The sequence below is a fragment of the Bicyclus anynana genome, chromosome 9 (assembly GCF_947172395.1).
Source record: "Bicyclus anynana chromosome 9, ilBicAnyn1.1, whole genome shotgun sequence".
Classification (NCBI taxonomy): domain Eukaryota; kingdom Metazoa; phylum Arthropoda; class Insecta; order Lepidoptera; family Nymphalidae; genus Bicyclus; species Bicyclus anynana.
In genome coordinates, this window is record NC_069091.1 from 14,981,216 (window position 1) to 15,003,638 (window position 22,423).

Consider the following 22,423-nt stretch of genomic DNA (forward strand, 5'->3'; position numbering starts at 1 on the left):
GAGTTTGATTACCGCACGCTAGTTGTTTCCTGCTTTCGAGTTTGTCATTTACGAATGATGTTCATTGACTGAGCTTTAAAATATTTCTGTAAGGTTTTTCGAAATTTAAAAAAGTGCTTGTCGTTGTTTTTTATACTTCGATATTTAAATGTTTATGATTTATTGGTCTTGATTTTTATAATATTTCGTAAGTCATTCTTCGTGAGTGGAAAGCTCTTCCATTCGCTTTATAATGTGCAACTGGTCGTGGTTCATTACTTGCTTTTTATTTGCTAAGTCAATGTCAAAGTCATAGTTACTTTTGGGCTATTCATAATTATTACGAGTATGTATTTTTTTTGTTCGATATTTCAGTGATCTAATTTCGTGTAACTTACCACAATTATTTACTATTACCTACTACTATTTTTATCATACTGGCGTACTGGAGATATTGTGATGTGTGGCAAAATTTCGAAATAAACACATTTTTCTTTCTTTCTTTCTTTCTTTCTTTCTTTCTTATTTATGTTCTACCATAGTTACGTGTAGCATCAGTTCCCTTAGAAAACAGAGTCTTAACAGTAGTGGACTTCCATTCGCTGATGGGACTATTATGTTGATTTTCTTATATATATTTAGTGAATATGAAAAGTCGACAATAATGTTCGTATTGTCCCCAGGTCAAAGCAACTGCCCCTAAAATGGACCGCAACGGCTACTTCTTTTACGTGACATCTACAGCGAAGAAGAAAAAGATAAGCCTGATGCAGCCTAAGCCGCCGCGGATGGCTTTCGAGGAAAAGCGTCGACCAGGGGTGGCTGAGAGGCTACACGGCTCCCCATTTTCCCACAGTGTGGCTCCAACCGCCACTGTGAACGGACGTGAGGGCTCTATGTCGCAGAGACCCGGAACGGAGGCGCCACGCGCGCGCTTGTACACGCAACTCGAAAGTTATCAACCCCGATATCATACGATACGTGAGAATAGTGATAAGAGAGTGGAGAGTGAGTGCAAACGACGGAGGAACGAGCAGCGGAGAGCTGGATACCAGAGTGTCAGGTGAGATTTTGTTGTTTGTTTGCTTCACTTGTTGATTGTTTGTGTTGTTGTTAAAGATGCTCCGATTAATAAAAATGTTGATGAATCGTGCAATAAATAATAAAAAAATCGAATGAATTTAGATGTCTGAGTTTGATCTTTTGATGCATCTGTAAAGTTAATCGACATGAATGGAAGCTCGTCGCGTTATTCTTCTTCTTAGTTTTTAAGCAGGAACCGGATCCAACATAATTCTGTTTTTTTTCATTAGGGATAAAATATGAATGATGGAATTTTTTTATAGAAATTTATTTAATCTACTATTAGATTACCTCGTTGGTTAATTTTAAAAAAAATCGTAAGTACACTTGTTAAACTAATTTGAAACCCTAAAGGTTGCCTGATTCACCACTACAACTGTGGGTTGATAAGTTTATAATTTCAAATGTCGTTGGTTAGATATGTAATAAATAACATACGAGCGTATACAGGTTGCTCGGGAGTATTTCCCATAACTCTAGGGTTACCTATTTTTTTTTAAGGAAATTTAATAAAAAATGTCTGAGGAACATGTGTTCTAAAATGAATATTTTGGGAGTAAAAAATATTTCTTATGTAAATATATATATATCTTAAATTGTGTCCCTTGATGAATATCATGAAGTTTGGTTTTCTGGAAGAAATCGCTCATTAGCGATAAGGCTGCCAATTGTACATTAGTTTTTAAGTTAATTTCCTGATTGTTACTATTCTTTTTGATACACAATAAAGTATATTTCATTCGTTCATTCATGAAGTAGTTTACTTGTGAAGTGCGAAGTGCCAGTTGTAATGTCTCGTCGATAACGACAGTCTTACCAATACGATTACATATTTTAAGGATAGATAAAGGCGTGTGTTACATGGATATTCGGAATAATTTAAATTACTTTGTATGAAAACGTACAAGTTAAGAAAAATAGTTAAGAAAAATATAGTCTGACAATTTCGTTAATGACACTTCCATGATACGCGGGCAACGGGGGAAAAGACTGTGCGGGTGTGAATCGGGAAATGAGGTGCATCAGTCGTGGATTTTTCATTCATCGCTACACGCCCCCCGGCCCGCGCGGACCATCGGGAGTGTTACGAACGAAGTTGTCAAGTTATAGTTATGCAGGTCGGATTTTATAAGTGGACTTGTTATGATGAAGTTATGGGAAAAACTCCCGAGCACCCTGTATATTTGTAATGCCGTATGACATTATATGGTATGGTCTGGCAAAGCTTTCAATTGTTAGCATTTCGTAATTTTATCGCACTCAAATTGTTCTCAAATCCATCGATGAATGTGCGCTAATCACAAACTTGATCAGCAAATGCAATTAAACATTTGATAATACAATACATACTTAATGACTAAACAGATACAATGGAATATGTATGATTGAGTAAGCTACCAATGCTACCAATTGCTAAATCTGCAGTAGCAAGACTCATTTTAAACGACCTCTCTGGTGCAGTTGGATGTGATGTGGATCTCAACAGAGAGGTCCTGAATTTGATTCCCAGTTCGGGTGAATTCATATTTCATATTTCCTAATTTGCGCTTTGCAATGGCGCCTGGTAGAAATCAGTAATGCGGTCTAAGTTAAAGCGCGCTGGCCTAGTAATTCAAGCCTTACAAGATAAAAGGGAATGCCCATCCACCCTGGCCTACCCTAACCACCCGGGAATAAGTATACAAAAAAAAAAATAAAGAAAATCATGATAATGGAATACTTTAATAATGGAATAACAAAAAAGTTTGCTACAACGTTTAACGACATTCTTAATTCATCTTTAATTTGTCCCCAACGGGGAAAAGCCGTGATAGCCCAGTGGATATGACCTCTGCCACTGATTCCGGAGGGTGTGGCTTCGAATCCGGTCCGGGGCATGCACCTCCAACTTTTCAGTTGTGTGCACTTTAAGAAATTAAATATCACGTGTCTCAATCGGTGAAGGAAAACATCGTGAGGAAACCTACATACCAGGGAATTATCTTAATTCTCTGCGTGAAGTCTGCCAATCCGCATTGGGCCAGCGTGGTGGACTATTGGCCTAACCCCTCTCATTCCGAGAGGAGACTCGAGCTCAGCAGTGAGCCGAATATGGGTTGATGACGACGGGGAAAAGCCAAGATTGTTGACCATACAGCCTGAGTTTTACGACATTTTTTGAAGACCTACGATTGTTTGTTCGTTTTCTTGTTTGTTATGCTAAGGGTTGTGGGTGTATACCTGGTTTTCAAGGGATGTCGCTGTTTTGGCTGGTAGGCATTACTCTTTGTACTATTGCATACTGATGGATTTATTTTTTGTGGATAAAACAAACGTGCACGTTTCCGGAAGCTCTATTTTTATTCTTTACAAGTTAACCCTTGACTGCAATCTCACCTGACGGTAAGTGATGATGCAATATAAGATGGAAGTGGGCTAACTTGTTAGGAGGAGGATGAATAACCACACCTCTTTCGGTTTCCACGCGACATCGTACCGGAACGCTACATCGCTTTGCGGTACGTCTTTGTCGGTAGAGGTAACTAGCCACGGCCGAAGCCTCCCACCAGCCAGACCTGGAGCAATTAAGAAAACATTAATCAGCCCAGCCGGGGATCGAACCCGGGACCTCCGTCTTGTAAATCCACCGCGCTTCCCACTGTGCCACGGAGGCCGTCAAAAGCTCGACAGATGTGATAACTTAAACATACTGCCGTATGCTTGAGAGAAAGGGAAGCACGACAGAGTGGCGCCGTAACGCGTTACGTTATGAATCGGTTTACCCTCCCTTAAGTTATGATTAAAAAAAAAAACAAAATAAATCCCGGTAGTCTAAATCCTAAATACACATTACAATATTAATTGGAATACATACGCTATTCGTACTGTAATGTTTGTATTCCGTTACAGAATACTCGGAAATCTGTAAATTGTACCTCCGCTAATCACATGGTTGTTTGTGTTTATATGCAAATGAAATTAAACATTTGATATTAGAATATGTAATGGATAAACGCTTTCAACTAGGCGGGGTATGAAATGAATATAAATTAACGTATTTGACGATACCGCTTTTAGCTTTCAGTCGGATTTTCATGTTGATGTATTTGGGTATTGGTTTAGTATTAACTTGGTTTCATGTTTAGATTTAATGGATTTGCTGGACTATAGATAAGCACAATGTGGGATAGATACTCGTAATTATCATGTTTCGTTTATTTGAGCACTATTATTATCGTAAGAGATGTGTTAATTAATTTTTATTCTCTTACTAGCGGACCCGGTCAAGCTTGGTTTTGACTCATTCTCTACCCCTATTATATTCTTCACCTACCGTACACCATACCATACTCCTAACCTACCCGTACCCTACCCCTAATGTACCCCTTCTTTTTGTCACGGGGGGGGGGGGGGGGGGGTCTTACCACTAAAACACCCTCGGTGGCATTGTGCATTGTGGAAGGTTCCGGGACCTCACTAAAACTACCGGTGCCTACGTTGCACTATGCCTCTAGGGCTTGTACCTCTACCCTAAACAAAACCCCCGTAAAAACCATAGTCGTACTTCAAGGTATGAGTATTCTAAAAAAAGAATTAGCCAAATCCGTTCAGCCGTTCTCGAGATTTGCGCAACACATTTAGCGATAGATACATTTTTATCATAGATATGTCGTACGTATTACGTAATTAACTACGTCAAAGTTTTTAGTTTATAAAAATCTCAACTAAACTCTGCTAAAAACTTAAAACTCTGAAAAGTATTTATAATAAAAATTAGGGTCTTGGGTTCACTCCCAGCCACAATTAATCGCTATTTTTTGTAACCACTCCTAGTATTTATCTTTGTCCTGTGTTTTTTCTTCATTATAGTCCGTTCGTCAGTTCTGGTCTGAAAATTTAGTTAAAAATATTTAATACTTTAAAATAACTCACCTATTTGCGGTAGTCAGTTAGCAAAATATATTCTAAATGATAGGAAAATATCTCGCAACTTGCAACGGCAAACCTATAATAACAATTCAAACTAAGTTTCGTCAACTCTGTTTTCATTCCATTTTTCCTCACACCACCGGTTTCCCTGGTTAAATCAAACGGCAAAATGAGTTTTATTCAAATTTAAACCCAACCCCATTCTAATTAGACACATGAGCGAGCTTTAAAATGACTTTTCGAAGTTGTCGCGAAACTTTCTGCCCATATAGAGTCTGTGTATTGCATTATTAATCATGTACAGTAAGCTTCAATTATAATAATATTTTGTGAAATGCCGCGACGCGAATGAAAGCTACTTAGGTACATGAGTTGCAGTGAGACTATGACTTATTTTTATATTTGACGGCCTCCGTTATGTAGTACGATAGAATTACCAGACGGTGGTCCTGGTTTCGATCCCCGGCTGGGCCTATTGAAGTTTTCTTAATTGGTCCAGGTCTGGCTGGTGGTAGGCTTCGGGCGTGGCTAGTTACCATCCTACCGGCAAAGCCAAGCGATTTAGCGTTCCATTGGACTTTAAACCTTAAGATTAAGGGGCTAGACTTATAGAAAGACTCACTAGAAGATGAAGACTCTTCAATAAGAATTAATCTTAATAGATGATTATTATTATTGTACTGTATTAAGCAAAGGTTTTTCACTTGATTGGCAGGAGAGGGAAAATTGTGGACATATGTACTATGATAAGATAAGATAATAATAAATTATTTATTAGTAAAGAAAAAACTTTTATGTAATATTCTTCAATGGCAACTGAACAAAGTGGAAATACTTTTTATCAAAACCATACAAATAAACGAATACAAACTTGTACCCGTGTTTCTGAAGGCAACTGTACATTCCCTTTTTGGTAAAGAGGATTAATAATAAAGCTCAGTACGGAAATCTTTTATCAAAGGCCAGTAGCAATTTGATATTATATCTTGATTAATCATGCCTGCTTAATACTTGAATGCACTTCACAAAATAGTTCTTATCGCACGGGATTAAGGGCGAAAGTGAAAGCTGAAACTATTCCTCTGAATAAGGCGACCTTCTTTAAAATCAATGCGTCAACAATTAATTCTGAATCAATCATCATAATCGTCATGATTCTCAACACATATTCGGCTCACTTCTGAGCACGAGTCTCCTTTCAGAATGAGAGGGGTTAGGCCAATAGTCCACCACCCTTGCCCATTGCGGATTGGCAGACTTCAAACACGCAGAGAATTGAGAAAATTCTCAGGTATGCAGGTTTTCCTCACTATTTTTTTCCTGGACCGTTTGAAACACGTGATATTTATTTTCTTAAAATGCATATAACTGAAAAGTTGGTGCATGCCCCGGACCGAATTCAAACCTACGCCCTCCGGAACCATAGGCAGAGGTCATATCCACTGGACTATCACGGGTATGTAAATCAACATACGTATATAAATAAAATTAAAATGTATGTTGTGTTTTTAAATGCTTATTTGTTATTTACATGATTACTAATGAACACAATGAAACATTTTTAAAATTTTCATCTGTCTGTCTGTTTGTCGGGGATAATCATTAGAACGGCTAGACCGATTTTCATGGAACTTTCACTGGGTGATAAACGAGGTTATTGAGCAACATATAGGCTGCTTTTTATCCTGATAAAAACTCGTGGTTTAAAATATAAGGTAAAAAAATGGTTCTCGTGGGATATTGGAATAATAGAACTTCACGCGGAAGAAGTCGCGTGCTTCCACCTAGTATATACTATAATGCTTGTTATTAAATAGCGTCACTTTAAGTGCAATTTCAAATATGAAACAGGCTCGCACTTGGCCACCATTGAGTACACCTGTATTATGTATCTCAGTGTACCATTCAAGCAATGAGCCACTACATCATTTTTCATCATATTTTTGTTTTAGTTATCCTCTAACATATTTATTTCACCGACATTACATTGACTGCGCCATTTCACATAAAGTGGTAGTGATTTTTTGTTTTTGCGATCGTCTAACATGGTTATTTCAACGAAATTACGTAAATACCAGTTTCTCGTTAAAATAAAGTTACTACTTGCTACTACCACTACTGTACTAATGCCATTGTACGTAAAACGACAATAATTGTGTCGTTTCGTTGAAAAAACAATGTTAGTTGGTTGCAAAACCGAAAATACGATGTAAAATGATGTACTGACTGATTGTTGAATGGTACACCGAGTTACATAATAACCCTGTTGATGGTAAGTGTAGATGTGGCCTCATCATCATCATCATCATCATATCAACCGATGGACATCCACTGCAGGATATAGGCCTTTTGTAAGGACTTCCAAACATCACGATACTGAGCCATCTGCATCCAGCGAATCCCTGCGACTCGCTTGACGTCGTCGTCAGACCACCTGGTTGGGGGTCGGCCAACACTGCGCTTACTAGTGCGGGGTCGTCATTCCAGCACTTTGGGACCCCAACGTCCATCGGCTCTTCGAACTATGTGCCCCGCCCATTGCCACTTCAGCTTCGCAACTCGTTGATATATGTCGGTGTCTTTGGTTCTTCTGCGGATCTCCTCATTTCTGATTCGATCACGCAGAGATACTCCTAACACAGCTCGTTCCATCGTCCGTGACTCTGAGCCTTCTTATGAGGCCCATAGTTAGCGACCAAGTCTCGGAACCATAGGTCATCACTGGCAACACGCACTGTTCGAAGACTTTTGTCTTCAGGCACTGAGGAATTTTGGACGAAAAGATGTAAAGTTTTCCGAATGCAGCCTAGCCGAGTTGGATTCGACGGTTCACCTCTTTCTCGAAATTGGACCTACCTAACTGGATCATATGCCCTAGGGTATACCTAGGGCATATGATCCAGTTAGGTAGTACGTATTCGACTACAATGTGATGATAAATAAATAAAATAATAAATAAATATACTTAAAAAATACACATCACTATCTAGCCCCAAAGTAAGCATACATAGTAGCTTGTGTTATGGGTGCTAAGATAGTTGATATTATAATATTAATATACAATTATATACTACATATAAATACTTATATATAATGTATAAATACACAGACACTGGAAAACACTCATGCTCATCACACAAATATTTTCCAGTTGTGGGAATCGAACCCACGGCCGTGGATGCAGAGAGGCAGGGTCACTACCCACTGCGCCACCCGGCCGTCAAATGATGATGCTATATATAGATGTGGCCTAAGATAACAAAACAATGTCTTGTTACGAGTACCTACTAATATTAGGACGTTATATCAAACGCTTTATGTATAAATAATACAGATAGAGATCAGTCTTCCTTTCAAAAAACTTTCTTAATTTCAAACGAGTCGACTTTCAAAAGAAATAGGTAGGGAGGTATACAAAGTATGCACAATAATGTACAAAAAATCCTCCGGCGCCCCTCATTAAACTCGTAAACTCTCGAAATACCCTCAACTTGTAGTAGATAATACAATTTAAGCTTTAAGCTTTCGTCTTTTACCAAGAAAATGTATGAATGCCGTGCTTTTTTATTAATAAACGACATATTTTGAATATCATCATCATCATCATCATCGTTATCATAATTATCAACCTATCTTATAGGATATTAGGCGAGGATCACTGACTTTTTATAGGAAAAGGGGTATGAAGCTTAGACCCACTACGCTACTACAATGCGGGTTACTCCAAAGCGCCACTTATCATCATTATCAGTTAACGGACGTCCACTGCTAAACAAAGGCATCGTGATGTGACTTCCAAGCACAACGGTCTCGAGCCGCCAGCACCCAGCTGCTCCCTGCAACCCGCTTATGTCCTCGGTACACTGCGCTTTTCAGTGCGGTCGCCATTCCAGCACCAACGTCTGGGACTCCAACGTCCATCATCATCATCATCATTAACAACTCATATTCGGCTCACGGTGCTTAGTGAGATCACACAGTAGGTAAATGACATTCGATTGCTTACTCGTCTCTTCAGAATGACGAATTGAAGTTATAGAATGGGGCGGATAAATAATGCTGGCCACTACAAAGGACCATCCCAAAAAATATAATGACATCCCAGACGGTGTTCAATAAATCGTTTTCTCATAATAAATCGCTTATAATCACAACATGAGCGCCAATTTATGTCGCCGAGAGGTCATTTTACATAATTCTTAAGATTTCACAGGGATAATTTGCCGTCCTGATGCCATAAATTTCCCGTAATAATATGTCTGCGGTCGCACTCTGGACAGAGGAGCTTGGCGGTGATTTTTAGGGATCCGCGCCTGAAATATAAAATTCAACACATTTTATTGTTAACATATTTTGTTGTTGTACTGTTGTCTTCAAACTCCAAACTCCAAACTGCAGTCGCCACGCCGTATAATGTGAGTTTGGAGAAATTAATAATAACAGGCATCACTGACGGGAAAAGACCGAGGGGCCGCTCACCAACACGATGGGCTGACCAGCTGAAGGAGGATAAAGGGACGAAGTTCTACACTATAGCAGTGATGGCCACCAACAGAAGCCGATGGAAGGCGTGGACCCGCAGGAGGCTGGCATCTTACCAGGACCACGATCTTCAGTAATGAAGCAACGACTATAGAGAGAGAGACTGTTGTCTTAAGCTCAAGTATTATTATATAGCTATATGATGGTATATATATACATATATACAGTCTATATGCAGTAGTGTGTACGGTGTGGTGACGCGTCGGCATGCGCAATCGACTGTGCGATTCTCTCCCACTGTTCTTTTCTGCATATTACTTTTACAAAATAATGTCGATGTTTCACATCTGCCAGGCGTCCCGTGACAGCTCACATTTTTTTTATTATTAAACATTACTTAATTGAGCAAAATAAATTCTCTGAAATCATTATATTACCATATCCATTAAATTATGATATTTCGTAACCAAGTTTTGAGTGTTAGCGAAAAGCTGTTATTTCTACTTTTCTATTTACAATTTGCGGTATTTAAAATATTTACTGCACAAAGATTGACAATTAAAAGTATACTATAACACTTTAGCGTTTTGAACACATAAGATACGAGTACATGGTACAGTGCTTTTTGTACTAAAAACATTTACCTACCTACAATTATTTATCATTTCTATCATTCGATCTTTTTTGTACGGAACCAACGTGAAATGTGAATGACTCGATCTTTAGCGGTGATTTTTTAAAAGATCCCGCAATTTATGAAAGCGACTGTCAAATTATATTCATACTTGGAAGGTTAATAAAGTAGAGCCCGGGAGGTTATAAGCGTTTTATTAAATTGATGCCTTATGAAGACTTAAATGTGCTCTCGTGAGATTCAAGAGGTCTTACCACGTCGCGCCCTGGCCCCGTATGATCGTTTATTGTAAGGCTGGAAACACATTTTTACACATAAATTTAGAAGAATTTGGATCTAAACTAACCAGAAAAGATGCTGTATAGGAGAAGGTTTTTTTTTATTTTTCTTTTCGTTACAGTAATTCGCTAGTTTAGCACCGAGTGTGTTTCTCATTCTGAAAGACCTACGTCGAGCTGACGGACATACGATATAATGCTATTTGAAACAATGCTTTGTTTGTAAGCTTTCGGCTTACAATCAGGTCATCGATTTTTTTCAAAAATTGTTACAAGACATAAGACATTTCATTCATTCATATAGCTTATCTTAATCAACCAATCAATGGGTAACCTTTTTAGTAATTTAAATGTTGCTAGTAAAATTTAATACAAATATAATATAAAAGCTTTCTAAATAGCAAGATCGTCCCTTCGGTATTTTACGGGATATATTACGGGAGTGTGCCCAAGAAATATTCGACCTATATCCTCTCTCACCTTTGTACAGGCCGGGTTTTGCCTCCACATTCCACGACACACGCAATAGGTACACAATTTTGATATTCTGGATGCTCCAAAGTCTCACTCAGTGGCGTGTTCTTCATACATGCATTAAAAAAGCTCTACGTACCCTAACGGTTAGGCCATAATCAATTATTTTGTTAATGTTTATCCAATGCACTTTTTCTTTCCTGTTTAAATTGTCTTACTAGTGCATACCCTGATCAACAACCTTATGCACGCCATTGGTCTTACTGCTTTCCAATAAGTCAAATCAAATCAAAAATCATTTATTTCAAGTAGGCTCAGTTTACAAGCACTTTTGACACGTCAGTTGACTATTTGTAAAGATTCTACCACCGGTTCGGAAGGCAGGTTCTGCTGAGAAGATACCGGTAAGAAACTCAACAGTTGCTCTTTTGAAAAAGTCATACAGTATTATAATTTACAATTGATAACAATTACTGTTTACATTTCTTATAGTTTTACTTCCTGTGTGAAGGTGGAAGCTGATCCAACGGCCTCCAAGCATCTTTATCATTAAGGAACTCAATGAAGAAAATTGAAAAGTGACGACAGAGGTGGGTACTAAGGCTTATGGCTCCACGGAAGACCAGCGCTGCGCTGGTAGATCCACCACTAGCGGCGCACATGCTAAGTGGTGACGATGGTGGTACCCAGCACATCTTTAGATTTTATTTAATATATTTTCATTTTATTTTAGTACTTATTATTACTTTTATAGAGTCTTTTGTTTATTGTGCGTGTCAAATGAATATTTTTGTTTGTTTCTTATTTTTATAATGGACTAGCGGACGCCCAAGACTTCATCCGCGTGGAAATCAATGTAAACTTTCAACCCCTATTTCACCACTTAGGCGTTGAATTTTAAAAATTCTTAAATCAGATTAGGTTTTCCAATTTTTTTATGATGTATGAACAAATTTTTAAAACTGTAACTCTAAAAATGAAGGACTTTCCATACAAGCTTTCAATCCCTATTTCACACCCTTCTATTTTTGTTTCAGTGTCAAAAAGTACCCTATGTTTTACTCCAAAGTCCCATTTATCTTTACATCAAAATTCATCTTGATCAGTTCAGCCGTTTAGCCGTGAAAAGGTAACATACAGACAGACAGACTTACTATTGCATTTATAATGTTAGTATAGATATAGAATACACGTCCATAGAACGACTTGTAGAGTAGGGATAAGTTGAAGGAACAAGAGCGTGTGACAGGTCATCAATATGCTGGACAGACCAGATCAAAACTGCTCTCAATGGTCCGTTTCACGAATATCTGCTAAAAGAGATGCACGTGAGGAATGGCGTCGAATAGTGATCCGACTTGCAGTGAATGAGATTCGTTTCACGAATATCTACTAAAAGAGATGCACGGGAGGAATGGCGTCGAATAGTGATCCGACTTGCAGTGAATGAGATCTCATCAGTGGATGAGACCTCATCAGTGGATGAGACCTAGACTCAAAGAGTGTAGCGCCATTAAAGAAGGTTAATAAAGTCAAGTTCTGGAGTTCTAAATGGTGTACCATTTAGAATTCCAGAATACTTGTATGGATCTGATTAAAAGCCACTAAGATAGGTATGTAATTGTAGTATTAGTTAAGCCGCAAAATTACAGTAAATTTCAAATATAATCGAGGTATGTCCATAACGTAATTAAAAAGTTAAATTGAATGGCAAACGAAATTGTGTTTAGCCGTGGAATTAATTAATCGAAAATGCTTTCTCATTGACCTCGTCCTCAGTTTACTAGACGATTACTATGACTTTACTCTTTTTTTATCGTGATGAAAACCTCCTGGATATTATCGCTCTACAGAGAGCGGTGGTACTGTCATAGGTAATTAAAAAAACTCAAAATTCTAGATTAATTTATTTCAAGTAGGCTAGTCTACAAGCACTTTTGAAACGTCAAGTTTGACTATTTGTAAAGACTACCACCGATTCGGCAGGCAAATTCTGTCAATAAGAGCCGGTACTCTTAATGGTATTCTTACTATATATTATCATCATAGTATGTCCAGTATTATGTTCAACAGTTCGAAGACAGTGCTAAGCCGATGATGTATTAATTTATTGGGTACGTCTTTAGGTTTTAAAGTCGGTTGTATTTTTTTTTATTAAAATTTTTCAAAGTGGGTAACTCTGCATACGCAAAAACTACATACTTGTGCTTAATTTAGGGTCTAGAATTTTAGGACTCAGATATATGGCGGTGGAGTACAAGCTTTAGTATATATACGCATCACCGCTAATGGAATCTGGTAGAACACACCGGATCAAGCGTTCCGTGCTAATTAATTAATTAGTCCCGTTCATGACTGTACCGTCCTTTGACTGACGTGACAATGCGTGAACAAGACATCAAATTGACTTTAGCGAATCAACCTCTCAATGTCCTATGATTTCCTGGTACCTGCAGGCTAATTCACTATCTTTGACGTACGCTAGTTGACATATACGAAGTTGAGATTCTACGTAACAAATGTCATCCAGTGCCTACTGGTTGATATCATACAGTAGGTGGATGACATTTCTCAATTGATTTGAGGTTGATAATAAAGACCAAAATAGTCAAGAGGCCAGTTGGTAACTTGTGTAGAGTGATAAACTCATTTCACCTTTCCCTTTATAAAAGTACAACATTGATTATTTTTCCAATAAATACATATTTTTTTCTAAAAATCTTGAAAATATTTATGTTGTCCAGATCATCTCAGAGGACCATCATCGTGGAAGACCAGCGCGGTGTGGATGAAGGTTGTCATTTAGGTTTGTCGATGAAATTACAGAGATGTGAGGTTTAACACCAACAAGTATTTCTTAAGTCGATTGGACGGTTTTTCTTGAATGCTCCTTATTTATAGTTAGTTAATAAAATACTATGGTGAAGTTATTGGACATTCTCTTAGTATAAAAATAGTATATTATAAAGTTAAATTACTAATTACTCAGTAAGATCATAATCTTTTAAAGTGCCGAGTTGGAAGTTTACGACAGAAAATCCAACCGTTTTTTGTTATTATGCTATGGTCTCTTAACATGTATTACTAGGAGCATTATTTATTGTTTTGCTTCTTGTTCCATCAACTAATAAAACTCTTTAACAATTTGAAAGAAAACCCGAAACCTTTAAAGACTACCAAACGTCAAACATTGCTATGAAGTTAGTAGTTATAACTTTGCCGAATTATAAAATCTCGGTTACAAAATGAATACCCAACGGGCTACCTCTAACCGACCCAATTTCATTCTCAAACCGTTGAAATATTTAGAGTTCATTAAAAGAAACTCTACAAATACTACTGTAAAATCTTGCGGAACTTATACCTACGTTGGTTTAATGCTGATCGCATATTACATTAATCGTGGATGGATTATTATCATCAAACTATCAATTGAAGTTAGGTACGTCTAAAATCTTGGTAAATAATAGGATTATTACATTAATTTAATTAAATTTAATACGTTCAATCTAAAGTGTAGAACTTTTCTCATTAAGTTTATGGTGAGTAAATAAGATTTAGTCTACATTTTAAATAACTCTGATGTCATTAATTGTAGTAAAATAGATAAAAATATATAATATATTTTTATTATATAATCGACTTCTAAACCTATAAACGTACCCACTAAACTAAAAAGCGAAAAATAACATCATTATATTCTTATGTTCTACCTGTTCATCAGTTTGAAGACGGTGCTAAGCCAGTGTCATGTTAATTTAAGCCATTTCTGAAAGAACTACATGAAATAACATTGTATAAAAACCTAAATTTTAATGTTTTTACATGGCTTGAATTAACAGACACATCTTCGTGTTAGCAACTCCTTCAAACTAATCAGCAAGTAGAACATAATATGATGTTATTTACGCTTTTTAGTTTAGTCGGTACGTTTTATATTGTCGAAGTCGGTTGAATTTTTGTTATGTTTTTTGAGATACCTTGTCTACTACGTCACGTTTTATTTTAACTTTATACAGCGTCCTAATATGCGAAGCAAATAAAACAACCATTTAATGGCTGTTGTTACGCATTGATACTCATATTTATTATGTCGTTCTCGTTTACTAGTGTCGCGTGCTACATCTTGCGGTTCGTTCTACAATGTGCGAACATCTTTTGAGTTTCCATCGCCATACATTTTGTCTTTCCCGCCTGAGGCGCCTTTTGTAATTAGTCCTAAGATTATTTGCAATTCAAAGTGAATTTCACTGTGACCTAATTTCGTTGTCGTACTATTTATCGGAATATAGAAGAGTTATGGCAGACTGCTGAAGATTATATTATGTTTTAAAATTAATCCATAGTTATTGAGTAAATGCAGGCGTTACTTTGTGAAAGTCCATTATGAATAGTGATTTTTTTTTGCTATTCATTGTAAAAGCCGACTATTTATTTAATTTATTTATTTATTTAATACACTTTATTTGTACACCACAAAAATAAAAGAAAACAAGCAAAACAGAAACACAAGAAAAAGTAGAATACAAAAGGCGGCCTTATCGCTTAGTAGCGATCTCTTCCAGGCAACCTTAGGCTTAGGAACTTATTAGGACAACTGTAGGTGGTGTGTACGTGATAATATTGTACATATACATACATACAAATAACTACACACTAATACATAAACCATAATACACAAATTATATAATAATTATAAATATCATAAAATAAACTAATATATAAATATATCATTATGTCGTATGATAAATATTCTAATAAAATAAAATATGTAACTAGTGACTAAGATAATATGTCTTAACGGATTTTTTAAACATGTCAAGGGATTTGGATTTCCGAATGTCGACTGGGAGTGCATTCCATAGCTTAATAGCACGAACAACAAATGAACACTTATAAAATTTACTCCTATGGAAAGGCATACACAGAGTAAGAGCACGACATGTTCTTAGCTCTGATTGCACTCCCAGAAATGTGAATTTCTCCTTAAGATAAGGAGGACTATGCCCTGCAAATCGGAACACAGTAATGCTGATTGGTGATACATAAGCAATTACGGCAGGACGATATGACAAACAAAAAGCTCTATAATACTGAGTACTTTTGACGGTCTCCGTGGCGCAGTGGTATGCGCGGTTGATTTACAAGACGGAGGTCCTGGGCTCGATCCCCGGTTGGCTGATTGAGGTTTTCTTCATCTGTCTAGGTCTCGCTGGTGGGAGGCTTTGGCTTTGGCTAGTTACCACCCTACCGGCAAACCGTACCGCCAAGCGATTTAGCGTTCCGGTACGATGTCATGTAGAAACCGAAAGATTTTCATCCTCCTAACAAGTTAGCCCGCTTTATTTTTTTTTTTTATTCTGTACAAGTTAGCCCTTGACTACAATCTCACCTGATGGTAAGTGATGATGCAGTCTAAGATGGAAGTGGGCTAACTTGCTAGGAGGAGGATGAAAATCCACACTCCTTTCGGTTTCTACACGACATCGTACCGGAACGCTAAATCGCTTGGCGGTACGTCTTTGTCGGTAGGGTGGTAACTAGCCACGGCCGAAGCCTCCCACCAGCCAGACCTGGACAAATTAAGAAAACCTCAATCAGCCCAGCCGGGGATCGAACCCAGGACCTCCGTCTTGTAAGTCCACTGCGCATACCACTGCGCCACGGAGGCTTCCATCTTAGATTGCATCATCACTATCAGGTGACGGTGACCAAGGGTTAACTTGTAAAGAATAAAAAAAATCCTCGGACGATCTTTGTAACACAAAGAATTCTACTATCACTAAAAACTACAGTGAGGTTGTAACTAATGTATTCTTGTAACATTGATTATGTTGAGTGATACGTCTTTCAAAGCCGGGGTCAGCTGCGGTTTTACTAAAATTAACCGTTCCAACTAAAATATTACAAAGTAACTTTGCTCTCTCGACACAAGTTGGGACGAAAACTTCACCATTCGAGTCGTGGAGTCAATTTTAAAACGAATCCCAACGTTTGTGTGTCAGGAGGATTGAAGTCCCGAAGTAGCAACTCTATCGCTGCCAATAAAACTTTCTTCTGTGATCCTATACACGAATTGCATACATTACCTTAATGTTTAGTTTTTATGATATTTTAATGGTCATGTTATCATTAACAACGTATATTGGCTCACTGTTGACCACGAGCCTACTCTCAGAATGATTGGTTACCACGGCGGCCCAATGTGGATGACTGACAGTCTTCACATACTTACGTATTCTTATTTAATTCTCAAATAAGAATTAAAATAAAAGAAAACCTGCGTATCTGAGTGCAAGTCCTTTACTTTATTAATAACTAGCTGACGCCGCGCGGTTTCACCCGCGTGGTTCCCGTTCCCGTAGTAATACTGGGATAATATAAAAAAATAAAGTAAATTAAAAAAATAATCTTGAACATTCAACAACTTTTCTATAAGCTTTCGTTTCACAAAAACTTTTAATTTTTGGTACAAATGCCAACACTGCAAAACATACGACACAAAAATTAATTAATACCGACCTAGTTATTACTTAATTTATTAATACCTTTGAAAGATTATTAGATATTTTAATATTACTGTCTCCAATCCTCAACATGGTAATTAATTCTACTATGTACCTACTATAGACGCAAGTTAGCAAAATTCAAAATTCAAAATTGGTAAAAATAAAAAACAATTAACGGAAAATGTGTGAGGAAAATGAAAAATGAAACATAAGTTTTACACATTTTCCATTCGCACTAGCAAATACAGGGATATAATGTGAAAGCATTACGAAAATAATTTTATTATAAAAGTATGAGTTATGAGAGAGCACTAGTCTATTATTACTAGATCTCATTAAGATGATGGTGAAAAATTACTTTAGTTCGTGATATACTTGTTGCATTCCTAGGATATTAATGTTATCTCGTAGGATAATTACAAAGCGGTTATTTGCTTCCAATGGTGACAGAAGGGCTGGCTCATTTTTTGCGCAAAGGCTGTCCATCGCGGAAATGCAGCCAATATTCTTGTCACCATTCCAAGTGAGCATTATTTGGAAACCTATGGAAACACTAACAAACGAACAAACGCACCAGCCGTCTCTACGATTTTCAAAAGTTCTCCTCGATTTCTCCAGGATGCCATCATCTAATCCTGAAAAAAATGGGACCACCCTGGAATCAAACCCTTCAAAACAAATAAATAATTTTCAAAATCCGTGTAAATTAAAAATATTTTCAAAATGAACACGCACGGCAAGCACGATGACACAAAGAGAACCGCGTTCTGAATTCTGCGTTCTGCGTTTCGCGTTCTTCGTATCGTTTGTAACTTTATAGCATCATCCAGATAGCAGATAGCGGAATGTAACCTGTTTTTAGCGCGTTCGTATTAAGTTACAAACGTTGGACAGAACGCAGAACTCCTTCTGTTATGGTCTTAAAGGAGAGACTTACCGGTATATTGAATTTTAACTTTTAATAAAGCACAGAGATGTTAGCATATAGACATACTTAGTTACTCCACGGTACGTGCGCCTTCTTCAAACGTACTCACCGTAATGAAAGTGCGGTGGTAAATTAAAAATATTTTCAAAATGAACACGAACGGCAAGCACGATGACAGAAAGAGATCCGCGTTCTGAATTCTGCGTTCTGCGTTTTGCGTTCTTTGTATCGTTTGTAACTTTGTAGCATCGTCCAGATAGCAGGTAGCGGAATGTAACCACCTGCTTTCAACTCGTTCATATTAAGTGACAAACGTTGGACAGAACGCAGAATTTAGAACGCAGAACTCTTTCTGTTATGGTCTTAAAGGAGAGACTTACCGGTTTATTGAATTTTAACTTTTAATAAAGCACAGAGATGTTAGCATATAGACATACTTACTTACTCCACGGTACGTGCGCCTTCTTCAAACGTACTCACCGTAATGAAAGTGCGGTGGTAAATTAAAAATATTTGCAAATTGAAACCGCGCGCCACCGACATTGTTTTCGGTGTATGCGGGTAGAAAGGAATTTATTATACTTTGACGGTGAACCCGGTCTGCGGACGTATAATTAATATGTTATTTATTTTAATTTTTTACTTTGAAGTACGTCTGATGACCGTTATGTAATTAATGCGTTTTGCTGGTAACTTGTTAAAAAAGTTCATTTTATTTTATTTTTTAATCCTGTTGTGGAAATATCACCTTTGTAGTCAGGTCTTAAGGTACTTAAGTCCCTGTCAAAGGTTAGCATTCCATGTATATAATTAAAACATTCATTAATGTAGCTTTTTATCCACAACTTGAAAGTTCCACCAATAAAACATAAACTGACGTAAAAATAAACGTTTTTCCTAAAAATAACGATTGATTCATCAAAATCGATTCAATAGCGTATACGCTATTTATTATATGGGTATTGCGGCTGGTGGGAAGCTTCGGCCGTGGTTAGTTACCACCTTACTGGTAAGACGTACCGCCAAGCGATTTAGCGTTCCGGTACGATGTCGTGTAGAAATCGAAAAGGGGTGGGGATTTACATCCTCTTCCTAACAAGTTAGCCCGCTTCCATTTTAGACTACTGCATCATCACTTACCATCAGATGAGATTGTAGTCAAGGGCCAAATACAAATTACACATTAGACATATTGGTAAAATATAAAACCCTTTTGGCTTTACGGAAGTTGGTTATAAAGGCGAAAACGAAACGAAACCAAAGAAACTAAAAGGAACAAAACCTTTTTCAGTCTCCAAGTCGAATACAAAAGTTGACCGTATTTCTTTAAAGCCTTCAAGTTAGGTAACAACAAGAAATTTGCAATTAAATGCATTGCGCGAAACTTCTGATAATTCCACTTTGGCTAAGAAACTTAAGTAATAGTGTCTTAGGAAAGAAAAACACCCAACTCAATATTGAACGTACTTACCACGGATTTATGTTTGACTAGATACCTCAAGTCAAGGTCGCTCGGAATATTAGTGTCAAGCACTCTGTGTTTTTGATAACTAGCGGACTTCTGCGACTTCCTCCGCGTGAAAATTAGTTTTTCACAAATTCCTCGAGAACTATCAATTTTTCGGGAACGAAAAGTAGCCTATATGTTAATCTAGAGTAAAATCTATTTCCATTTTAAATTTCAGCCAAATCGGTTTAGTAGTTGCGGCGTTAAATAGTAACAAACATCCATAGGTACAGACATCCATAAAAACTTTCGTGTTTATAATATTAGTAGGATAGCATTCATTTTGTCGCGGGGCTACTGAACTGTTTGATTGACCACTGACGTGGTATTAAGTGATGGGAACGGCAGTGTTGATCGACCCCAAGGTGGACCGATGACAGACAGAGAGCTGCTCAAGACCGTTATTCGGAAGTCCTTAAAGAGGCCTATGTCCAGCAGTGGACCAGTGGACGTCCATCAGCTGACAATGTCAATATTCAACATGCGAGAGCCTCCCACAGGCTGGTTATCGACCAATGAAAATAAAGTATTTATTTCTATATTTAAAGGAATTTAAGCGTCATACATACTCTGGCTGCGTTCGGGTCATAGAAGTCCTCATAAGAGGCCTATACCTATCCAGGAGCGGGACGTTTGTCGGTTGATAATGTCAATATACAGCAAAGGTGGGTTACGACCTATGAAAATTAACCTTAAGAATTCAAGCGTGATACGCGAAATGCATATTGCGGTCAACTGTGAGGTTTTGAAGTTCATAAAACAGTATATGTCCAGCAGTGGGGTGTTTATCTGCTTTTAATGACAATACTCAGCATGCAGACCCCACACAGGCGGGCGAAAGACCAATGAAATTGAATCTTTAATTTTTCATGTCCCTTCCAGACCAACTTTAGCTCCGCGATAAGCAATTTATTTGGCCTTTGCCGCCGGTTTTTCGTTTTGTGGCTAGCATGGCCGGCTCATAATGGAATATTAAATTGATGGAAAAGTGATTCCCCGAGGTTAGTCCACGGGAACTACTACATCGGTGATTATTTAACATCTGCCAGTTGTGGTGTAATTTACTGGTCGTTTGTTCCGTTGTAATGTGACCTGGATTTCTGATTAGTACATTTTGGTATGCTTGGTTGACACTTAGGTATTAACTTTAATGTTTTATGTTCAGTATTATATCGTATACTGTACATAAAACATTTATGTTGTATGTATTATGTTACCTTTTTGGGATACTTTAGTGTACAGGATTTTGATTCAATTTCAGGCAGGCATGTACTTTCTTTTTAAAGAATATTTATCATATCTTTTAATATGACCAATAAACCCATTCCCCACCATTTAGTCGGGAAAGACTGTGTTAGGAGTGGGTACGACAACCAACGGTTGACCAACGGAACGGGGATCGAACGACCACCCCTCGGTGTTGACTCCATCCGGTCTTACCGTTGAGCTATTGAGGCTCTTTAATATATAGGTACTTATTTTTTCATTACTTAACCTTCATAACTTGTCACAAAGTTAGAAAGCCTAAAACTCTATCAAAGCTCTCTACTTCTCTCATCATCATCATCATCATCATCATCATCATTATCATCATTATCATCATTATCATCATCATAATAAAAAGTCTATTTTAACGGCTCCCTACAGAACCAGGTTTCTCTCCTTATATGGTGCTTAGGCCCACCACGCTTTTTTATTGCGGGTTGGCGGAGATAATGTTAAATTCATTACCGAGCCACTGCCGACGTTAATGATAATCTGGGACTGGGACCGTTAGCTTAACGTGCTCTCCGAAGCACTAGGTTGTAACATTACTAACTTACAAACTCCGGACTACTACTGAAAATTTCACTGAAGAAAAATAACTCAATATTTTACTGCACGACGCAGGGCTCGAACCTAGGACCTCACGATCCAAAACCGCATAGTCTAACCACTGGTCCAACGGGGAATTATATATAATATGTGTATGTAATGTCTGGTTATGACAAAGTTATGTTGGACAGAAAATATGTAACGTTTAGAAAGTCTCGGAGAAACAGAATCGACCTTTTTGTGATTTATTGGCAAGTTTCCTTATAGTTCGCAAGTTTTATTATGCGGCCTAGCTGACGGAAATCCGGCGTTTTTCACTGCGAGTCAACTTTATCGTGCGTGTGAACGTGCCTTAGCTAAGGGTCTTTACACACAAACCAGTGCGATAACGCGCGGCACTGATGTTTTTTTTCTAACCGCATGCGTATAAATATGTTGTCTACATAACGTGGCATAGCTGTCTATGTCTAATCTAAAATGTGCCCTGCTAGTGCTGTTTAATTAGCCTACATAATATTTTAACCTTCCAAATCCATAAAATATTGGAAGTTCTATTTGTATTGATAAACTCATATTATGTGTTTTATTGGCATTTACTCGTAAAACTCAGTAGGTATTATTTTCTATTCTTTTCTATATTGTTTGTCTTTACGAGCAGGCGTTATTTAGTAGAAATTCATTACATGATGCAATGAGTAATGGATAAATAAATCTAAAAGAAAAGGCTCCCCAGACCCGATAGAAAGCATTTTTAATTCCTCATAAAATATTTACTGTACATTCTTTATTGTAAATTCAGTTTGTAATAAAACAATCATAAATTGT

The 22,423-nt window shown here is 37.4% G+C and overlaps 1 protein-coding gene across 1 annotated transcript in view; it reads left to right on the top strand.

The window, feature by feature from the left end:
* The window catches only part of LOC112049579 (kinesin-like protein CG14535), a 413,102-nt gene that overhangs the window by 129,556 nt on the left and 261,123 nt on the right, over nt 1–22,423 (top strand). Inside the window, exon 4 of the mRNA XM_052883591.1 lies at nt 663–1,042. Coding sequence (XP_052739551.1) covers nt 663–1,042 — 380 coding nt within the window. The remainder of the gene's footprint in view (nt 1–662; nt 1,043–22,423) is intronic.